Genomic DNA, 17,777 nt, shown 5'->3' with positions numbered 1-17,777 from the left:
ATGAGGAAAAGCTGAGAGAATTGGGATTCTTCAACCTAGGAAAGAGAAGACTTCAGAGTGACCATTTAATTGTGGCCCTTCCAGTGCCTGAAGGGGGAGCCTTCAAGAAAGATGGAGAGAATCTATTTACAAGGGTCTGGAATAACAGGACAAGGGGGAATGGCTTTGGACTGATAGAAGGCAGGGTTAGGTTGGGATATTGGGAAGAAATTCTTCCCTGTGAGGGCACAGGGTGCCCAGAGCAGCTGTGGCTGCCCCTGCATCCCTGGCAGTGTCCAAGGCCAGGCTGGACAGGGCTTGGAGCACCCTGGGATAGTGGAAGGTATCTCTGCCCATGGCAGTGGGTGACACTGGATGAGCTTAAAGATGCCTTCCAATCCAGGGTATTCTGGGCTTCTGTGAAATAATAGCTGCTTCCTTGTTAAGTAAAAGCAAGACATGGACAGCACACCTGTCAAGGTTCACTTTAGCAAACAATGTAATCAAAGCTTTGTTCACACCGTTAGAGTAACTGCATTGCACGTAGAAAGGCTGATTTGAGTGATTTTCCCTGAACAGGTTGATGGCAGCAGACTGCACCTTTCCCAAAAAGAAAAGGAAAAAAAAAAAAGTCTCTCATGCAATGTCTAAAATCATTCAAACAGATCTTTGTGTGGTGACTTTCTAGAGGGAGCTGAATTTCATGTCTGTGTTTTGCAGAATTTTTCTTTTATTTGTGAATATTGGGTTAATGGACCTTTGAAAATTAAGCAGTCATGTAGATAATGAATGTCCTGCAATGCAAAAGTCAGTTCTCTTTTCCAGAAGGACTCAAGGCAGGGGGTTATATCATCTCACTGCCTTCTTGTCTGCATGCCAAGTGTGGAAGAAGTTGCTGTTACTCTAAGTTGTTTTTCCTCCCAACTTAAAGACAAAAGCAAAAACTAGTAACTGATGCAGAATTGGTGCTAAATGTTTCCAAGGCCTCAGGGTGTTTTTCTGAAAATGGACCTTTATTTATTAGTTGCTCTTGTACCTTCAAACTAATTGTAGATCAAAGAATTTAAGGCTAGTGCCTAAGGTTTAGCCAGATTGTCTTGTTTGGTCAATAGAACAGTTGTGGAGCAGATTTTTGACTGTGTGTGTGTTCAGAATGTGGGAACACTTGCAGTTTGCCTGTCCTGATAGTTACCTGGAAAGTCTCAACTACTTTGATCCTAAAGGGCCTGGTTTAAAGAACTGTGTGATTGCTTTTCCTCAGAATAATCTGAGTAACAGTTTGGGGAGTAAATGTTTGCAAGTGCTCTCCTGTGGTTTTCAGGTTCTGGCCAAGCTTCTAGGCTGGAGTGCTTGTAGCACCCAGCTTGGGTACCTCTGGCTGCGCCATGTGCAGGGCTCAGCCACTGCTGTCTGTGGCTCTGTGTCCCACTTGCTTGTGTTTGTTAGAACTCCAGAAAAGAGCTCCTGTGTATACTCCTAACAAAAGAGTTGGAGAGGTGCATCACCAGTGAGAGGATTTTTCAGAGAGATGCTTGATAGTAACGAATGTCAGTATCAGAGCTACAGTGGTAGGGAAAAACATTATTCTTCTAGAAAGCATTCCTTAAGCCATCATTTGTGGTATTTGCCATCATAGCTCAAGGTACGAAGGGAAGACTCGTGGTCTTGAGAGACTCAAAGTACAGTTACTTTGAGAGTGAAAGATCTCTTCAGGAAAAGAATCCCTGTGAGTTTATTAGGGAAGATTTATTGTAGTGTATGAAGACTGAAAAAAAAAATTTGTAAGACAAAACATGATGTGTTTAGCCATGTTTAGAAATGGAGACTTTCCTCCTTATGAGTGCATCAGTTATTTCACAGTTAAATGGCAGATAAAATAAGAGCATTTTAGTAAAAGACCTTCATTGTGCACTCTTAAAGGAAAGTTAATCTCTCGTTTTTATGTTTCAGGGGTCAAATCTGACAGATATTTGCACACAGCTCTTGCTGCAAGGGACTTTGTTAAAAATCTCAGCAGGAAACATCCAGGAGAGAATGTTCTTTCTATTTGATAATCTCCTGGTCTATTGCAAGAGGAAATCCAGGTGAGTCCCTCTGTATTTTCAGTTTTACCATTCAGAAGATTTGTAAGTGGAGGGTGTGATCAATTACCGATCACTCACTGTATTCTCTGTTGCTCTGTAGGGCTGAGTCACAGGTGGAACTTCCCTCTGTTCTTGACTATTTCTATTACTTAGGCAATAGGAGAGAGAAGTCATTGTGTGGTAGGATAAATATTCCAGGCAGTAACGGAGTGCACCTCTGAGAAGCGTGCAGTCCAAAGAGGAATTAAAACAGTGCAGCAAAAGCACAGGGTGCATTCTTACAGACAAAAAGCTTCCGAGGGCAGCTGCGGCTCCAGGAATTATGTGAAGGTGCCAACTTACATTGTGAAGTTACGCTAAGCAGAAGAGGGTGATGTTAAAAATGATAAAAAGCCAAGATATGGGAAAGCGTAAGACTAAGCAAATGTTGAATAGATGTGGTGCCCAGGGGAGTGAGAAAGAGATGAAGATTTGGCAGTTGCTGTCAGCATTTGCAGCCCATGTGCTCTGTTTGTTGTCTTCCTTCCTTTCTTATCCTAGTAATTTTTTTTGCATCATCCCACCTAAGTAACCTTAAGTATTATTAATACCTGCTGCTTGTAATTAAAATAGCACTGGCAGAGTGGAAGGCAACTTGTTTCTGCAGCAATTATACAGTATTTCAGCTCCTGAGCTTTTCACCTTCACACCTCCAGTCTCATTCTCATGTCCTGGTCTGTTCTGAATTTACAATGCATTCTCTACACTCCCTTCTCCTCTTCTTCCCTTTCCTGTAATATAATCCCCCTGCTTCCAGTTATACTTCCTTGCTGGTGATGGCCAGATAGAACAGCCAACCCAAGTAGAAATTCTGTAAAACCAGTGCTCTCTCCAAAGAAAATTCTCATTTCTCAAAATTTGGTTGGTGTTTTTTTTGGTTTTGGTTTTTTTTTGGGGGGGTTGTTTTTTGTTTCTTGTGGGGGATTTTTTGTTTAGTTAGTTTGTTTGTTCTGGGGGGGTTTTTTTTGTTTGTTTTGGTTTGGGGTTTTCCGTTTGTTTTTTGGGGTTTTTTTCTCTCTCTTTTTTTTCCCCCAGGAAAACAATGGAAATTTTGGAACCATTAAGCTGTGAAAACTAATTTCAGTAATGTTCAGACTTTTTTTGTGTGTGTATGATGCTGAATCTGTACAACCTAAATACAAATTATTAGGTGACATCTACATTCAAAATTATTAGATGAGACATAAATGTTTAAATTTTAAAAAAAATTACACCATTAAATCTAAAAGATGTATAATGTTATCTACCTGAAGCATTCTGACTCTGAAATGACACAAGGGAGAGGAAGCACTTCACGTGGACACTTTACCAGATTCAAAGTCCAAAATTCTGTATGAAACAGAGTTCAGAAATTTGTGTGTTTTCTTACAGAAACTATTCCTTTAAAAAACCCCAGTTAATTTGATATTAATCTTTTAGTTCTTCAGAGCTCTTAGAAACTGTTTTTCTAGCCTGTTTGTAGTTGAGGTTAGCCTAACTCCAGTGGTGTCCAGGCAGTTTTCCTGGAACACTAAGGTTTAGAAAACAAAATGTTCTAGTGCCCTTTAAGCAGAACTTTTTGTACAGGAGACATTACCAAGCTGCTCTGTAGTTTGGCTTGATTTTGGAGGAGGCCGCTGTAACACTTGGATTTCTCAAGGGATTGGTATTGTTTACCTTTTCTGACAATATAACTTGAATTGATGAGATGTTGAGGATCTGATTTCCATTAAAAAGCATAATGTTTCATTAAGTCTGCTGGGAGTTGCCTAATGTAGAAGATATATTTTGGTCACTGAGCTACTTTAATTTTGGATATTTCTGCTGTCCCGCTGCTATTTATAATTAGTCCAGAATGGAAATCAATGTCTTTTCCTTTGTGTTGGTGTGTCCATTTGGCCAGCTGCTCTCACACAACTGACATGTTAGTTGCACACACCTTAAGAAAAACCCAAACCCCATTAAGAAACTGTCTATGTCTGTTCCTAATTTGAAATTAAATGACTTAGTTCTCATCTCATTGTGCTATGCTAACTTGTAGAAATCAGTGGAGTATTCCTTGATTCAAAAATGCAGTCAGAATTCAGGGCTCAGTCTTTGATAAGTAGTCAACAGTGCAGCATTCCAATCTGGACATCATATTTTGTCACTATAACATAAATTAAGGGTAGGATTGTTGAAACTAGTGTAAGGTGTGTTTAGAATCAGATCTGTGATTTTAGCTCTGTAATAGCTCCTTTTGCAGAAGCTTCGGGAAGTCTGGCAAACTGATGACATAGATTTTTAGGGCTGAGTACTGGTTTTTGGTTTTAGCAGGATCATAAGCTGCTATTTAAATTGAATCCTGATGTCAGGAACAGTATGTTTCATGTAGGGAAATAGGCTGAATGTTTAAAGGGTTTCCCTAGGGCTGCCAGGACAGCTTTTCTTTTGACTTGAGGAGTTGTCTTTAGGAAAGGATCCAATAGCTCCAAGACCTCAGCCCCTGACAATCCGACTGGACGTAAATAGGTGGTCATCACCAAATGTGTATTTGTCACTAAAGGTAGTTACAAAACAAAAAATGTTCAGAAAAAATTGGTGATTCTCATCTCACCTCAGTTTATCATAGATATTTCACTCTGACAAGAAATTTTTTCCCCAGATGATTTTTACTGCAGTATTTTTTTAATCTTACGATTAAAGCTGCCACAGCAGAACCTTCACTGACTGGAATTTGAACACCTGCCACCTCTTAATGACCATTTGACCAGTTGTGTTTTGGCTTGCATAGCAGGGTTGTTCTTGGATATTAGAGTACAACAGGTGTCACTTGGATAGTTTTAAACCTATTTTAGGCATAAAAATCAGAACATAGCTAGTAATGAAAAGTGCTTTCCTGAATCTTTTGTAAGAAACTTCAACAGAGACACTATAAAGCTTATGGATAAGGATGTAAACTTGGATGCAAAATTGCCACAGCAGAATTTTCCCATACAACAACGTGTAACACACATGGCAGGACATGTGACACTGGCTTCTTTATGTGGTTCATTTCATATTTGAAGCTTGGTGCATACCACAAATTGATCAAAGCTTTAGGCAAACAAAGGAGTCAAATGTAATGTTGTCAGGTGATACTGCAGTTGTCATCCCAAGGCTGCGTGCTGTTCATGGACATGTATTTCAGTCAGTCATCAAGAATATAAATCTTGAAGCTGCCTGCATCTTTACATAATCTGGCAAAACAAGCTCATTACTGCTGTATTGACACTGGTACACACCTATCTTGGAAATCTGAATGAGTATTCCAATTATTTAACATTAGAGATGTGGTCAAATACCACCAGCTACTATATTGGAATCCTCCTTTAATAGTCATATCTCAGATTGATTTGTTCATATATAGGTTAGACCGTTTGCTTATGTGTTGCTAACAGTCTTCATCCTAATTGCAGAGTTACTGGGAAAAAAACATCTAAAAGGACAAAGTCAATCAATGGGTCCCTTTATATCTTCAGGGGCCGAATAAATACAGAAGTCATGGAAGTAGAGAATGTGGAAGATGGAACAGGTAAGTGACTAAATACTGTCTTTTAACTACACAGCAAGTTCAGATCTTGTGTTGGAAGGTGGTGCAAAAGTACTTGTTCTTTCACTATCTCCTTTAGTGAAATCTGAAGCAATCTATGGAACTTATAGTACCTTCATTATTGGCCCAACTTACGCGGTTGAAAGACTGGAAATGCTTTCAGGCACTAGTCCTTCCTTCTGGAATGACCTTATGAAGAGTATGTGTACCCAGAAGCTTGCCTATTTTTTCTCCTAATCCAAGTTAATTTAATAAAAGATACTTCTGTCTTCTTTCCATCCCTTTTTTTTTTTACATCTTAAGCCATTACAGCTAAAATAACAGAATTTCTGGATCTTCTTCTCATTTAGAATGCTACTAAATACTAGTCTTAGTATCCAAATTAGTAGCATGGAATGTGGCCATGAGCAAAATATGGGAATGGCAGTTCTGTTATGATTCTTGTATCCTGACACAGAAGACTGGGTGGGTTTCTGATTTAATCCATAAAGGCCACACCAGCCCCTGCCCCTATTGTAATAAGTCAGGAATTAGTATTATGTCCTTTAAACAGTCGACACATAGAGTTCCCATGTCGTGTGGGCAGAAATCCTTACAGTGCAGGAAGATAGCATGTCCCCAGAAAATTCAGAACAACTAACCTGAACAAGCATCATAGACTTTTTCACTGATGTTCTTGTATTTAAAAGACTTTAGTTCTTCTTCTGAGGTGAAATCAGCAAGTGTCACTCTTAGGACTGAAGCATTTAGTCAGTTTGAATGGTCTATTGATACTTGTACTTCCAGAGTGGTAAGTACAGCGGGTTCCATGGGCAGTTGGTGAGGAACACCTCAGAAATCAAGGTCTTCAAAGAAGATGATTTTACTGAAAGCGTTCCACACTGGTTTGGTTAAAGGAGCAGGCTTTCTGCTTACTGTGTGCTTTGTGCTTTGGTCTTTTGCAGCAGATTACCACAGCAACGGCTACACGGTGACAAATGGCTGGAAGATTCACAACACAGCCAAAAACAAGTGGTTTGTCTGTATGGCCAAGACTGCTGAAGATAAACAGAAGTGGCTGGATGCTATAATCAAGGAAAGGGAGCAGAGAGAGAGTAAGTGGATGATGTATTTTGTACTGCACCGAATGAACAAATATATATGCACGTACACATATTTGAGAGAAAGAGAAAAGGTTGCACTTTTTCCTCCATTAAACTGTCCTTATTACAAAGAAAAGGGATTGAAAACAAATACTTTTCAATGTGTACCTTGGGATTTTTTTGACTTTTGTCAGTAAATTTGTCCAATATGTTTATTTACCAGAGCCAGTTTCTTTGATGCATTGAATTACTGTGAAAATATTACATTTAATCAATTAAAATTTTGGTTCTTTTATTTGTAAAGAAGATAAAATTGTATTGTATTTATCAGTAAAAGAAAAGAAGAAACTCCAGCTTGCAGCCTTTTTCCAGGTGCAATGGGACAAACTTCTCACAAACTTGGCCATCATGGTCTTGAAATAAACAGTACAGTTCCTGGAGAAGAACTCAGAAATCCTATTCCTGGAGGTGTTCAAGGCCAGGGCTGGATGGAGCTCTGAGCAGCCAGGTCTAGTGGAATGTTTCTCTGTCCCTGGGCAGGGGTTGGAATGATATGATTAAGATCCCTTCCAACCCAAACCATTCTGTGATTCCATGATTCTGTGAAATACTACACTTACACTTGGAACGGTGACAAGTATATGCAGATGCCTATTACTTTTATCTCTTCTTGTGGAATGAAACACAAACTAAGCTTATCTTGAAACAGTGATCATACAACAGAAGCAAGCTCACAAAGCCATGAATGAGGGTGTGTGATAAAAGTTCTGGTTTCCTTTAAAAGTTGGAACTCTCTTTCACAAGTGAACCTGCTTCCCTGTTTCCCCCATGGGAACAATAATAGCTCATTGCCAGAGAAAATTAGGCTTTTTAAAAAAACATTCTGTGCTTGACCTTTAGAAATGGTTCCCCTCTCTGCACATGCAACTCCATTAACGATGTAATTCTTCATTTTATGCTGAATGCTTTTCATCTAATTGCTAAACTCAATGCATGTTTCAGGGTTGTTACTATAGAGTATAAAACATTTTTAGCATACTTTGATGCATATAAATTCCAATACACCTTTAGATAATAGCAAGGATACTCCCTTCAAAGTGTACACTGGGCATGGTGTAATTTGAAAGAACTACCTGAAGACAGCAGGGAGAATCAGTTTTGTTTCATCCTCATTGGTCTACTGAAAGGATCCTGATCTTCCACGGAGGTATTTTTTTAAAAAAAGACACTGCTTGGCTGTTAATTTTACCCTCAGATTGCTAAATCCTCCCTCTAAAAGATCCAGTGCATCCATCTCTATTTCATTAGTGAGTTTGTGCTTTGGGAGGTCACTAGTGTCCTGTGGGATTTCCCATGCATCAAGTAAAATGTGTAAGTGCAGAGATGGTTCAATAAGAAGTAAAAAGAGACCCTATGTAAACATTGACCTTTCTGGAGAACATGGGGAGGTGACAGAAATAAATCCTAGGAAGGGAAAAGAACTGTTCATTAATAGAAGGTTTCCCAAGGTTTTCCATTCAGCGTTGGCTTGTAAGAGTGGTTTTTCTGATGCTTTTTGTCATATAGTTTTATGACGTTGCAGCTGATGACAGGCACTTGGGATAAGCATAGTTATTCTGGCAGAGATTCCAGGCCGTATTGGAAAATATTCTTTGGATCAGAGTACTTGCAAAGCCATATAGATACCAGTGGGTGAGATTCCCAGTTCCATAGGGTGAGCTGAGTAGAATGTGCATTCCAGTCTGCCATTTCCTCTGGAGCCTGGCAAGCTCAGTGATGTGAGAGCAGCAGGGCACACGTGTAGGATTTATTACCCAGGCTGGGTTCAGTCCTGAGCTCTCGCTGTGAATTGGCCTCAGCTGCATGTGCAGCATTTGCACTGAATTGGACCCCAGTGCTGGGGAAGAAGAGGATGGAGGAATAATGACAGTGAGGCAGGGGTTTGCAGAACCAAAACCTTTAGCCAGATATTAGACTCATGAAGGAAATACTGTATTTGAAAGACAAAAATGTGCAAGTCAGATTTCTGGAATGTGCATTTCAAGCTTCTAAAACAAATGCATTGTTTTCCAAAAGCTAGGAAATAGCTGTGAGGAGTCAGAAGGTTATTGATTCACGCAGTATCTTACCATAAAGCATTTACATCCAGTTAGGATGAACTTCTCTTGCCAAAAAATGCATAGTTCTCTGTTTCTCTAGCCTTACACCGATCACTTAAATTCTGCCTAACGTCGATCTCTGCTAAAATTAGGCACGGAAGTACAGGGCCACTTCAGGCTGCCTGTTCTCAACTTAGTCTTGGAGTTGTCTAAAATTGGTATCCCTTTTGGACTCCAGAGTTGCCCAGATTTGCAAGTTCTAGAGTAATATATCCAGAAAACTATGTGTTCAGGCTAGAAGAGATAAAACATCTACAGTAGCAAAACAGCTTTTGCCAGGTGCTGTCTCCCTAAAGCAATTTGCAAATCTAAAGACAAGAAGGCCAGAAAATGCCAGTTATAAGGACAGTTATAACATAGACACCTGCTGTTTTCAGAGATCATCCTCCTGCCTGTAGCAATTTTCAAGTTAGCATGAACTGTGTACTTGGGAACTTGTACAAAGTGATCTTGAAATGTTCTTTATATTCAATTATCTCTCATTCTTTAAGTCATGCAGTACTTCTTTCATTTACTGGATGATATGATTGTCAAACACTATTTTTAGCTTAAGGGTATTAGTAAATAGGCTAATTAATAAAGAATGAGAAAATAATGTGCCTGCCCAATTTTGATTTATTCACAAATGTGAAATTGATTTCAGCAGTTTTGTATTTTTGGCTTCAAGTAATAGAACATTCAGAAAGTGTCTTGCTCTTCCAAGCGTTTAAATGCCTTTAACAAGTTTTATGCTTGAAGTTATTTCAGGTTCACAAGTGAAATTGCCACAGGAAATCAGTTTCAGAAGGTTGAAAATCACAGAATCATAGAATGGTTTGGACTGGAACTGACCTTAAAGGCCATTTAAAGCTGTGGGCAGGGACACCTCCCATTAGACCAGGTTGCTCCAAGCCCCATCCAGCCTGGCCTTGGACACTTCCAGGGATCCAGGGGCAGCCACAGCTGCTCTGGGCACCCTGTGCCAGGGCCTGCCCACCCTCACAGGGAAGAATTCCCTCCCAATATCCCTGTGGCAGTGGGAAACCATTCCCTGTGTCCTGTCCCTCCAGCCCTTGTCCCCAGTCCCTCTCCAGCTCTCCTGGAGCCCCTTCAGGCCCTGGAAGGGGCTCTGAGCTCTCCCTGGAGCCTTTGCTTCTCCAGGTGAGCACCCCCAGCTCTCCCAGCCTGGCTCCAGAGCAGAGGGGCTCCAGCCCTGGGAGCAGCTCCATGGCCTCCTCTGGACTCTCTCCAGCAGCTCCACATCTTGCTGATGTTGGGGGCCTCAGACTGAACATAGCACTCTGGATGGGGTCCCACAAGAGCACAGCAGAGGGGCAGAATTCCCCCCTCCCCTGCTGCCCACGCTGGGGGGTCAGCCAGCCCACGGGGGGTTTCTGTGTGGCAGCGCATGTGGCTGGGTCATGTCCAGCTTTTCTTCACCTGCACCTCCAAGTCTCTCGCCAGGGCTGCTACCAGTCCATTCTCCCAGCCTGTATTTGTGCTTGGGATTGCCTTGGCCCATGTTCATCTTTCTTTTGGACTTCCTTCATGTTCTGTAAACCATTCTGCTTTGTGTGATATGATATAATCATAAGTTTAAAACGGCTTTTTAAAATAGAGAAGAAAAGCTGCATCTCGGTGGTGCTAAACTTACCAATGACAGTTTTGTACTCAGATAAAAAAACTACCTAATTTCCCTCTTAAATGGAAAATAAGTCAGTTTTTGTGTTTCTACCATTTTCGCTGTTTGGCCTCAGCTTTTGATTTTGAGCAAACATTTTATTTGGTGTTAAAGATCTGAAGGAATTTCTGGTTTATATTGCAGGTTTGAAATTGGGAATGGAGAGGGATGCGTATGTCATGATCGCAGAGAAAGGAGAGAAGCTGTACCAAATGATGATGAGCAAGAAAGTGAACCTTATCAAAGATAGGAGAAGAAAATTAAGTACTGTTCCCAAGTGCTTTCTTGGCAAGTAAGTGACATTTGGATAGAAAAGGTCTTTCACGCCAATTAGCGGACTCTAGAATTTCTGGCGATAGCATTGTGACACAGATGTGCTTTGATGCAGCTTAATTAAAAAGACCATAAGCCCCATTACAGTAGTGATTTATTAAAAATAATAATTGATTTTTGTTTCATACCATACACAGGCTGATTAGTGTGACAGCTCACTCTGTTTTACAGTAAGTCATAACAGCTGCTTCAGATCAGCAAAAGGAGTAAGAAAACTACCTTAACTCCTGCAAGCTTGGGGCTGTTGGTGGCCTAGCCTGTACTCTCTTTTGTATACAAGCAAATGCTTTCCAGGTGATACTTAAATCCAGCAGAACTGTCCAAGCCTCAGGATTGTATTTAGAAGTTTCCCGTTTGTCAGTGTAACAGGCACAAATGATATTTTGCGTGTCATGTGACCTGATATATTTGTTAGAAGTATAGGACTTTATTGGCTGGAAAAAACCTCTTTGATTCAGGCTAGGTATTACAAAATAATTAAAAAGTAATTCTGAAGGATGACGTGTGAAGCAGCAGAAGAAACTCCGTGGGCGTCTCGGGTCGGTGCTTGGCAATGGCAGCAGTGGGGTTGTCCTGTGTGGCACACAGGCACACTCAGTAGCTGACCTAAGAAGACTTTTCTGCCTCAGCTGTTTATGATTGAAATGATCAGCTGTGGGAAGAAAAAGAGTTCTGAGGCAGATATGCATTCATTTCCCTTCCCTCTCCGGTCTCTGTCACAGTAGTTTGCAGGCAGCATTGCCATTGCACAGGGGTGGGAATGTCTTTCTGCCTGACAGAAGGCAGGCTGGTAGCATAGGTTAGTGATACTTCAGGTAGAAAAAAAATTTCTTGATATTGGAGAAGTAGTTGCTTTTTTCTTCTTCACACACATCCCCCACCCCCGCAGTTGATCTTGTTGGATTAAAACTGAAACCTTCCAGATCTGATAATGGCATTTCCTATTTTTCCATGCAGCAAGCACAAGGTCAGAAACTTAGGTTCTTCCAGTGCTGTTATGTATGAGTCTGTTGTGGGTTCCCTGATATTATGCTTAGTTTCAATTCTTATCCAGGATTTCCTGCTACTTCTATTTTCTTACAGTCTGTCCTGCTTAATGCCCTCAGTTTGCTTGACAGCCACCTGACACTCCAGTAGTGAGGACTTGACCTAACTTCGCTAATGGCTAACTGAGCCCAGACTGAGACACCTACAGGTATCCTGCTCTCTGACAAAAGGGTGATTTCTCTTAATGTTTTGGCCGTTCCCACAGCAAATAGCTCTGCTGATATCTTTTCCGCATTCACTTGTTGGTATAGTCCTGGGAAACTCAGTTGAGTGCAACTCAGTCAGTACATTCCAGTCATGACTGGCAGATTTTATATCAGTCCCAGGGCTTTCCCTGAACAATGCATATTGCCTGTGACCTGTTTATCTTTGCAGATACTCCTGCCTAAGGGAGTCACTGATAACTGTGCTGAGATGTATTTAGTGGTTTTCTGTTACACGCAGCTGAGAGCAACACCAAGGCCACAAAAATAATTTTTCTCTTGGCCTTTGAATATCAGATAGCATCTCATAATTCAAAAGATAAAATGTGGTTTTTTGGGGAAAATAGCATGATCTAATTTTCAGAGATATCACATGCATTTATATATAAGGCTGTTTATTGAACTTAACTTCAGCAGCTGACTGGCTGGAGTGCAAATCTATTTTCCTGATCACTTTGTGGCATTTAGGCAAGTAAGTGGTGATACAGTTGTAAGGATGTGTGTTGGTGTCACTATGTGTAAATGATACACTGCTCTTTTCAGCACTGCACAACCTTGAGTGTGTAGTAGAGAGGATCTGGTAACCTCAGGAGATTTCAACCATATCTGATCAGATTGTACATTCCTGGATGGGTTGGATTTTCCTGTGTATTTCTTGTGCAGAAATGCAGTTGTTCCAAGTCCCTTAATTTCCAAGGTATAGCTGGGAGATGGTGTCCTGACCTGGATGTCAGATGAGAACTGAGCATAGCAGCATTGGGAAGTGAGGATACTCTCAGTTACCCTGGAGGACTGCTTCCAACGAGATGAGGAAACAAATCAAGCCTTGCCATCCACTCTTTGAGCTCACAACTTTTTAGAAACAGTCTAGCATATTTCTTAAGAGCCTCTTGGAATATTTTTGGATCATGTGCTTTTCAGGGCTTATAAAGCCTTCAGATCAAATGATTACTGATTTTGCTTCTGAATCAAATGTCATAGAAATCTTAAACCAACTCTTAAGAAAACCATCCCATGATGGGGAAGCTTCAGGGCTGTGAGGGTAACATTCAGTTATTTCCTTTTTCAGCTCACTGTATCAACCTTACATTTACAATCCACATAAACTCCAGAGACAGTTCCAAATAAAAGAAGCAGGAAAGGTAACAGGGCTGCTTCCACTGAAGTTTTGGGCAACCACTTAAGCACTGTGAAGTGCCATAGACTCATTGCTCTTGATGGAGAACTCCAGAGCAACAGGGCATCTTCCTGGGGTACTTCCTGTGGGTGCAGTCACTGGCAGCAGGTCCCTGATGGGGCCCTGCATAGTGTGCCTGCCTTGTGCCCTCAGTAGTGAGGGTGGAGGATCATTCTTACTTCGCCTCCCTCTGCAGTTTATATTCTGTTTCAGCTTTTAAATACTTTCAGAAACAGTTCAGAATCACTGGGAAATTGAGAATGAACTTTCTTTAGGAAATAGCCTGACTCATCACTACTCTGGCTTTAGCACCTTCATGAAACTCTGCTTGTTTCCATGGGATTCTCCTGGCATAGTTGAATAGATTCTGCTGATTTTTCTACACTATGACAGCTACAGAGTACCCCCTCAGCAAACCAAAGTTTTCAGCCCTGAAGTTGTTTTGTTATTCTAAAGGCAAAATGTCTTTAATTCCTACAAATAATTCCTACATCTTAGATCAGTCAGTGCTGATAAATACAAAGAGACTAATCAGTTAGAGCCCACAAGTGGAGACATGGATACTGGCTTTGTTAAGCAGCAACCTTCTGCACATTGGCAAGCACCTAAGTGTTCTATTGAACACACATTTCCCATAAGTTGCTCTACTTCCATATATTTCTTTTGTTCTTCTCCATGACTGTAACACATTTCTAGTATAATTGCTAATTAACCTGGCAAACAGCTCAGTCCCCTGGGGCTCTGACTGAGCTGGATTCATCAGGCTTGCTATGGCCGCTTTCTATACTTACTGTTTCTAATGAGTAGCATGCTATGTATCTATCCATTTTTTGGCTTTTATTCTGCTCATATGTTCAGCTCTGTCCCTCAACAGAGAGGTTTTATTTTGTGCTGCGTGAGCAGACAGATTTAGCATCTTTTGTGTATAAATTAGAAGCGTGATGTATGTATCTGCCAGGCACCACATCCAGAAAATGACCTTAAATTAACCTGTTGGTGGGACTTGTGCTGTTACTGCTCTGTGCTTGAATTCAGTAGGTTGAGTCTTCTGTCCTAAATCCTACTGTGTTTCCATTAAAGCCAATCCAATTACACCATGGGGCTAAGGACAGAAATCAGTGAAGAAAGATGAGCATGTGTAATTAAGTCAAATCACGAACACAACTTGGGTAGGTAACTTGGGAAGAGGTAGCTGGGAAGGAAGGATACCCTGGCTGTTGAACTTGATTTAAGGTCATCAGTTAACCTTGCTTGCTAATCTTTTCCCCTATGGACATCTGGATTGTTCCATAAGATAAGGATTTGCACCATCCTTATAGATGCAGCCAGGTCATCTTTCCTTTTGTGTGCACATTGTCTATGAGCTAAGGGGAACGATGGGAAGAGCCTGGATCTTCTGCAGAGCATTTCCTCCTGGAATGTAGGAAATCAAGCCACTGGGTAGAGGTACCATTGCTTACAACAGTTTTCACACTTGCTTCAAGAGAGTCTCCTGTGGCTGGCTGATGACTCGTAGAGGCAAGTGCCTGCTGCCACTCAGAGCTAATTGTGTGTGTTCTGCTCTCCTTTGCAGCGAGTTTGTATCCTGGCTCACTGAGATTGGAGAGATAAGCAGACCAGAGGAAGGGGTCAACCTGGGACAGGCACTATTGGAAAATGGAATCATTCATCATGGTGAGTGTGCCATGCCATAAAAAGATACCAGATTTCTGCAGTGTCCTAGAAATGAGAGTGGAAAACTTACTGCAGCTGTTCACATGATGTTCAAATATTTTCTGCTGCCATACCCATCAAATCCTCAAAATGTTTAGTGATTTTTGGGATCAATGAGTGGGCAGTTTTATGCCATGAAAACAGGACTTGTTTGGTATCCAGAAAGTGTTTATGTCTGCAGTTGCTTCATTTCTTTGCAATGTCTTAGCTGGGGACTATATCAGGTGTATATTCCTTTGTACTATGTGTATTTGAAAATGTGTTGCAGTCCATAAATACAGCTTTGCACATGAGCCATCAGCAATCCAGAGGAGAAAGGAGCAGTGCTCTTTTAGACTGGGGCACAGGTGATGGGCCATTCAAATGGCTCTGCTTATCGCAAAGGAAAGAGATTATGGAGGGTTTGTTGTGTTCCCAGCTCATTTGGCAAGAATGTCTCTCTTCAAAATAGTGAGGGACCATCTTTCTTCATCTCACCCAGCTGATGACCTTGAAGTGTTGTGATGAAGGCTGTTCTAGAAGCGTAGGACAGCGCATACAAAAGTGCTGCATGACTGAAGTGTACTTGTTTGAAACTTTTCTGTGCTACCTGCATTTCTACTAAAAGGTCTTTTTCCAGATTACATTGTTTAAATTCAGATTTCTCCTGCTGTTTCCTACTGTTTCCATATTGCGTTATGCAGACAGAGCAACACAGTCCTACTCTAAACAGCAAATATCCCAATTTCAGCATTCAGGTGAGTTTAGCTGTAAAATGCACATCAAAGGAATACTGTAGATGCATCTTAAGTCACCACTGGTCTACATTTTCATACAGTCTCTTTGAAATCAGTTGAAATAAGGGAGCCGTTTAATTAGGCTAGTCCTGCTTTAATCTCTTGGTTACTCAGCACCACAAACTTGTCTTTCAGGTGACAGTAACACTGTAAAGAAATGATGTATGTTAGCTTCTTTTAATTAGTACATGGAGAAATCTATTATAAGCAGTCCCATAGTCCTTCATGCCCATAAACTTCCATCCCCACATGCCAAGATGTACTTTCAGGCACATTTAGACTTTGAAGAGTTTTGAACATGAGCTCAAAAGCACCAAACACTTTCGAGTACTTGGTTTTGGAGAACTGAAGCACTCTGGCTCCAGTGTGGAGGGATCCCTCTTTAAATGAGGAATGCTCTTCAGCACTCACTCACTGGCCTACATTCTGAATGTGCACACATGCACTGCTGGTACAGAAAGCTCTCCTGACACTTGTTATTTCATAGTGATGGTTTACTTTGCCATAAGTTCATACTTTGACACTTCCATCAGTATTCTTTTTTCTCTTAACGCAAATTTACACCTCAAAAGTTGTGCTGTTACATCTGCTGCTCTCCTTATTTGAATGCCCTTTGTAAGATGCATCTGGTTTGGTTTTAGTGTGACCTTAGAGTTCCTGATGTTCATGTCTTCAGTGAAAGTTACTGTTAAACACTGGAAGGTATTTGTAATGCTACATTTACTTGGGAAATACCTCTTGAGATTTTGATTAGGCATGAAAATATCATATTATGTGTCTCATAATGTAGCAAGAATGTATAAGCACCATAACAAGGCCCTTAACCCCATTCTACATTAGGCAGTTATCTTTTATGTTTCGTTTTCACTTGGCATAACGTCATTGATCTGTCAGCCTGCCTGAGAAGCAGAGCCATAGAAGATTGCTAAATGCTGAGCACTGTGTGTTTTATGCCGCAATTTCCTCCTTGTCTTCTTTAGTTCTGGGTATTTTATCTGGGACTGCTGATGGGGTAGTTCTGGTACCTGTCACCAGGCACAGAAGTGATCAGAACCTGATCTGTGTGCCAGCCACAGAAGACACTTTCGGCTAACTCGATTCTCAATTGGATTTAGAAATACAGAATCAATTTGATTTAGAAATTCATAAATCCAGAGCCTGCAGACACTTGAAGTCAATAACTTGCACAGCTTAGAGATTCAACTGTAGACAAAAGGGGACACATTGAATCCTGCAAATTTTTTTTGATCCTGTGAAACTAAAGGAAAATATAATCAAAAAGCAGGAATCTTAATTATAGACCAGGATGTCCTATGTAATGAGGGAAGCTCTTAAGAATTTCTGGTCTCTGCCCTCTGAACAATTATCCCACCCACTGGGCAGACTAAATCTCAGACTGTGTCCTGGTACTTTGGAGTCTGCTAATCCTGGGGATTGTCTTCAGTCATCCAGAGGAGCCAGTTTTCTCAGGTTAATCAGACTTAGGTTAAGATGCATCTTAAATAGTGTAAATCCATATTTTCTCTCAGTTCATCAAATGCTGCATCCAAATTATTCAGGAGTGCTCCGGCACTGAGATCCAGTCGTGGTTTTGGGATGTTGCAAAGGCAGGGAAGATTGCAGTGACTAAGCTACCCTACCTTACCTGTTCTTCTCCAGATTTCCACCTTCTTCCCTGTATTGTTGGAACTGGCTTCCATTAAATTAAGGTGGGAACAATGGCATTTCTCTACTACATACTGTAAAATCTGAAAGATACTCTATTACTTAGTTTTAATTTCCTCAGTTCTTGGCACTTTTATACTTAAGATTGCCACTTGTTTACTACTCAGTGAAACAAATAACTTCGACTAGTTACTAAATTGCCATCTTCAGGATGAGGTTCCACTGCCACCTTCTGTGGAAATAGTTTGCCTTGTTTGCTTTAGAATAAAGACAGGATAAGCCTACGTGTAATTGGATATAGACTTCAACC

The 17,777-nt window shown here is 40.9% G+C and overlaps 1 protein-coding gene across 4 annotated transcripts in view; it reads left to right on the top strand.

Moving 5' to 3' along the window:
- PREX1 (phosphatidylinositol-3,4,5-trisphosphate dependent Rac exchange factor 1) overlaps positions 1 to 17,777 on the top strand; it is a 144,650-nt gene that overhangs the window by 83,689 nt on the left and 43,184 nt on the right. For 3 of the 4 annotated variants that reach the window (XM_042044410.1, XM_042044399.1, XM_042044426.1), the window contains exons 7-11: positions 1,930 to 2,063; positions 5,519 to 5,634; positions 6,597 to 6,746; positions 10,698 to 10,845; positions 14,887 to 14,987. In XM_042044410.1, coding sequence (XP_041900344.1) covers positions 1,930 to 2,063; positions 5,519 to 5,634; positions 6,597 to 6,746; positions 10,698 to 10,845; positions 14,887 to 14,987 — 649 coding nt within the window. The remainder of the gene's footprint in view (positions 1 to 1,929; positions 2,064 to 5,518; positions 5,635 to 6,596; positions 6,747 to 10,697; positions 10,846 to 14,886; positions 14,988 to 17,777) is intronic. The other variant, XM_042044418.1, reaches the window with a different exon arrangement.

Source organism: Corvus kubaryi, unplaced genomic scaffold (assembly GCF_017639235.1).
Source record: "Corvus kubaryi isolate FWS band 111438036 unplaced genomic scaffold, C.kubaryi_AGA036_p1.0 134, whole genome shotgun sequence".
Lineage (NCBI taxonomy): Eukaryota > Metazoa > Chordata > Aves > Passeriformes > Corvidae > Corvus > Corvus kubaryi.
This window is presented reverse-complemented; position numbering and strand designations above follow the sequence as displayed.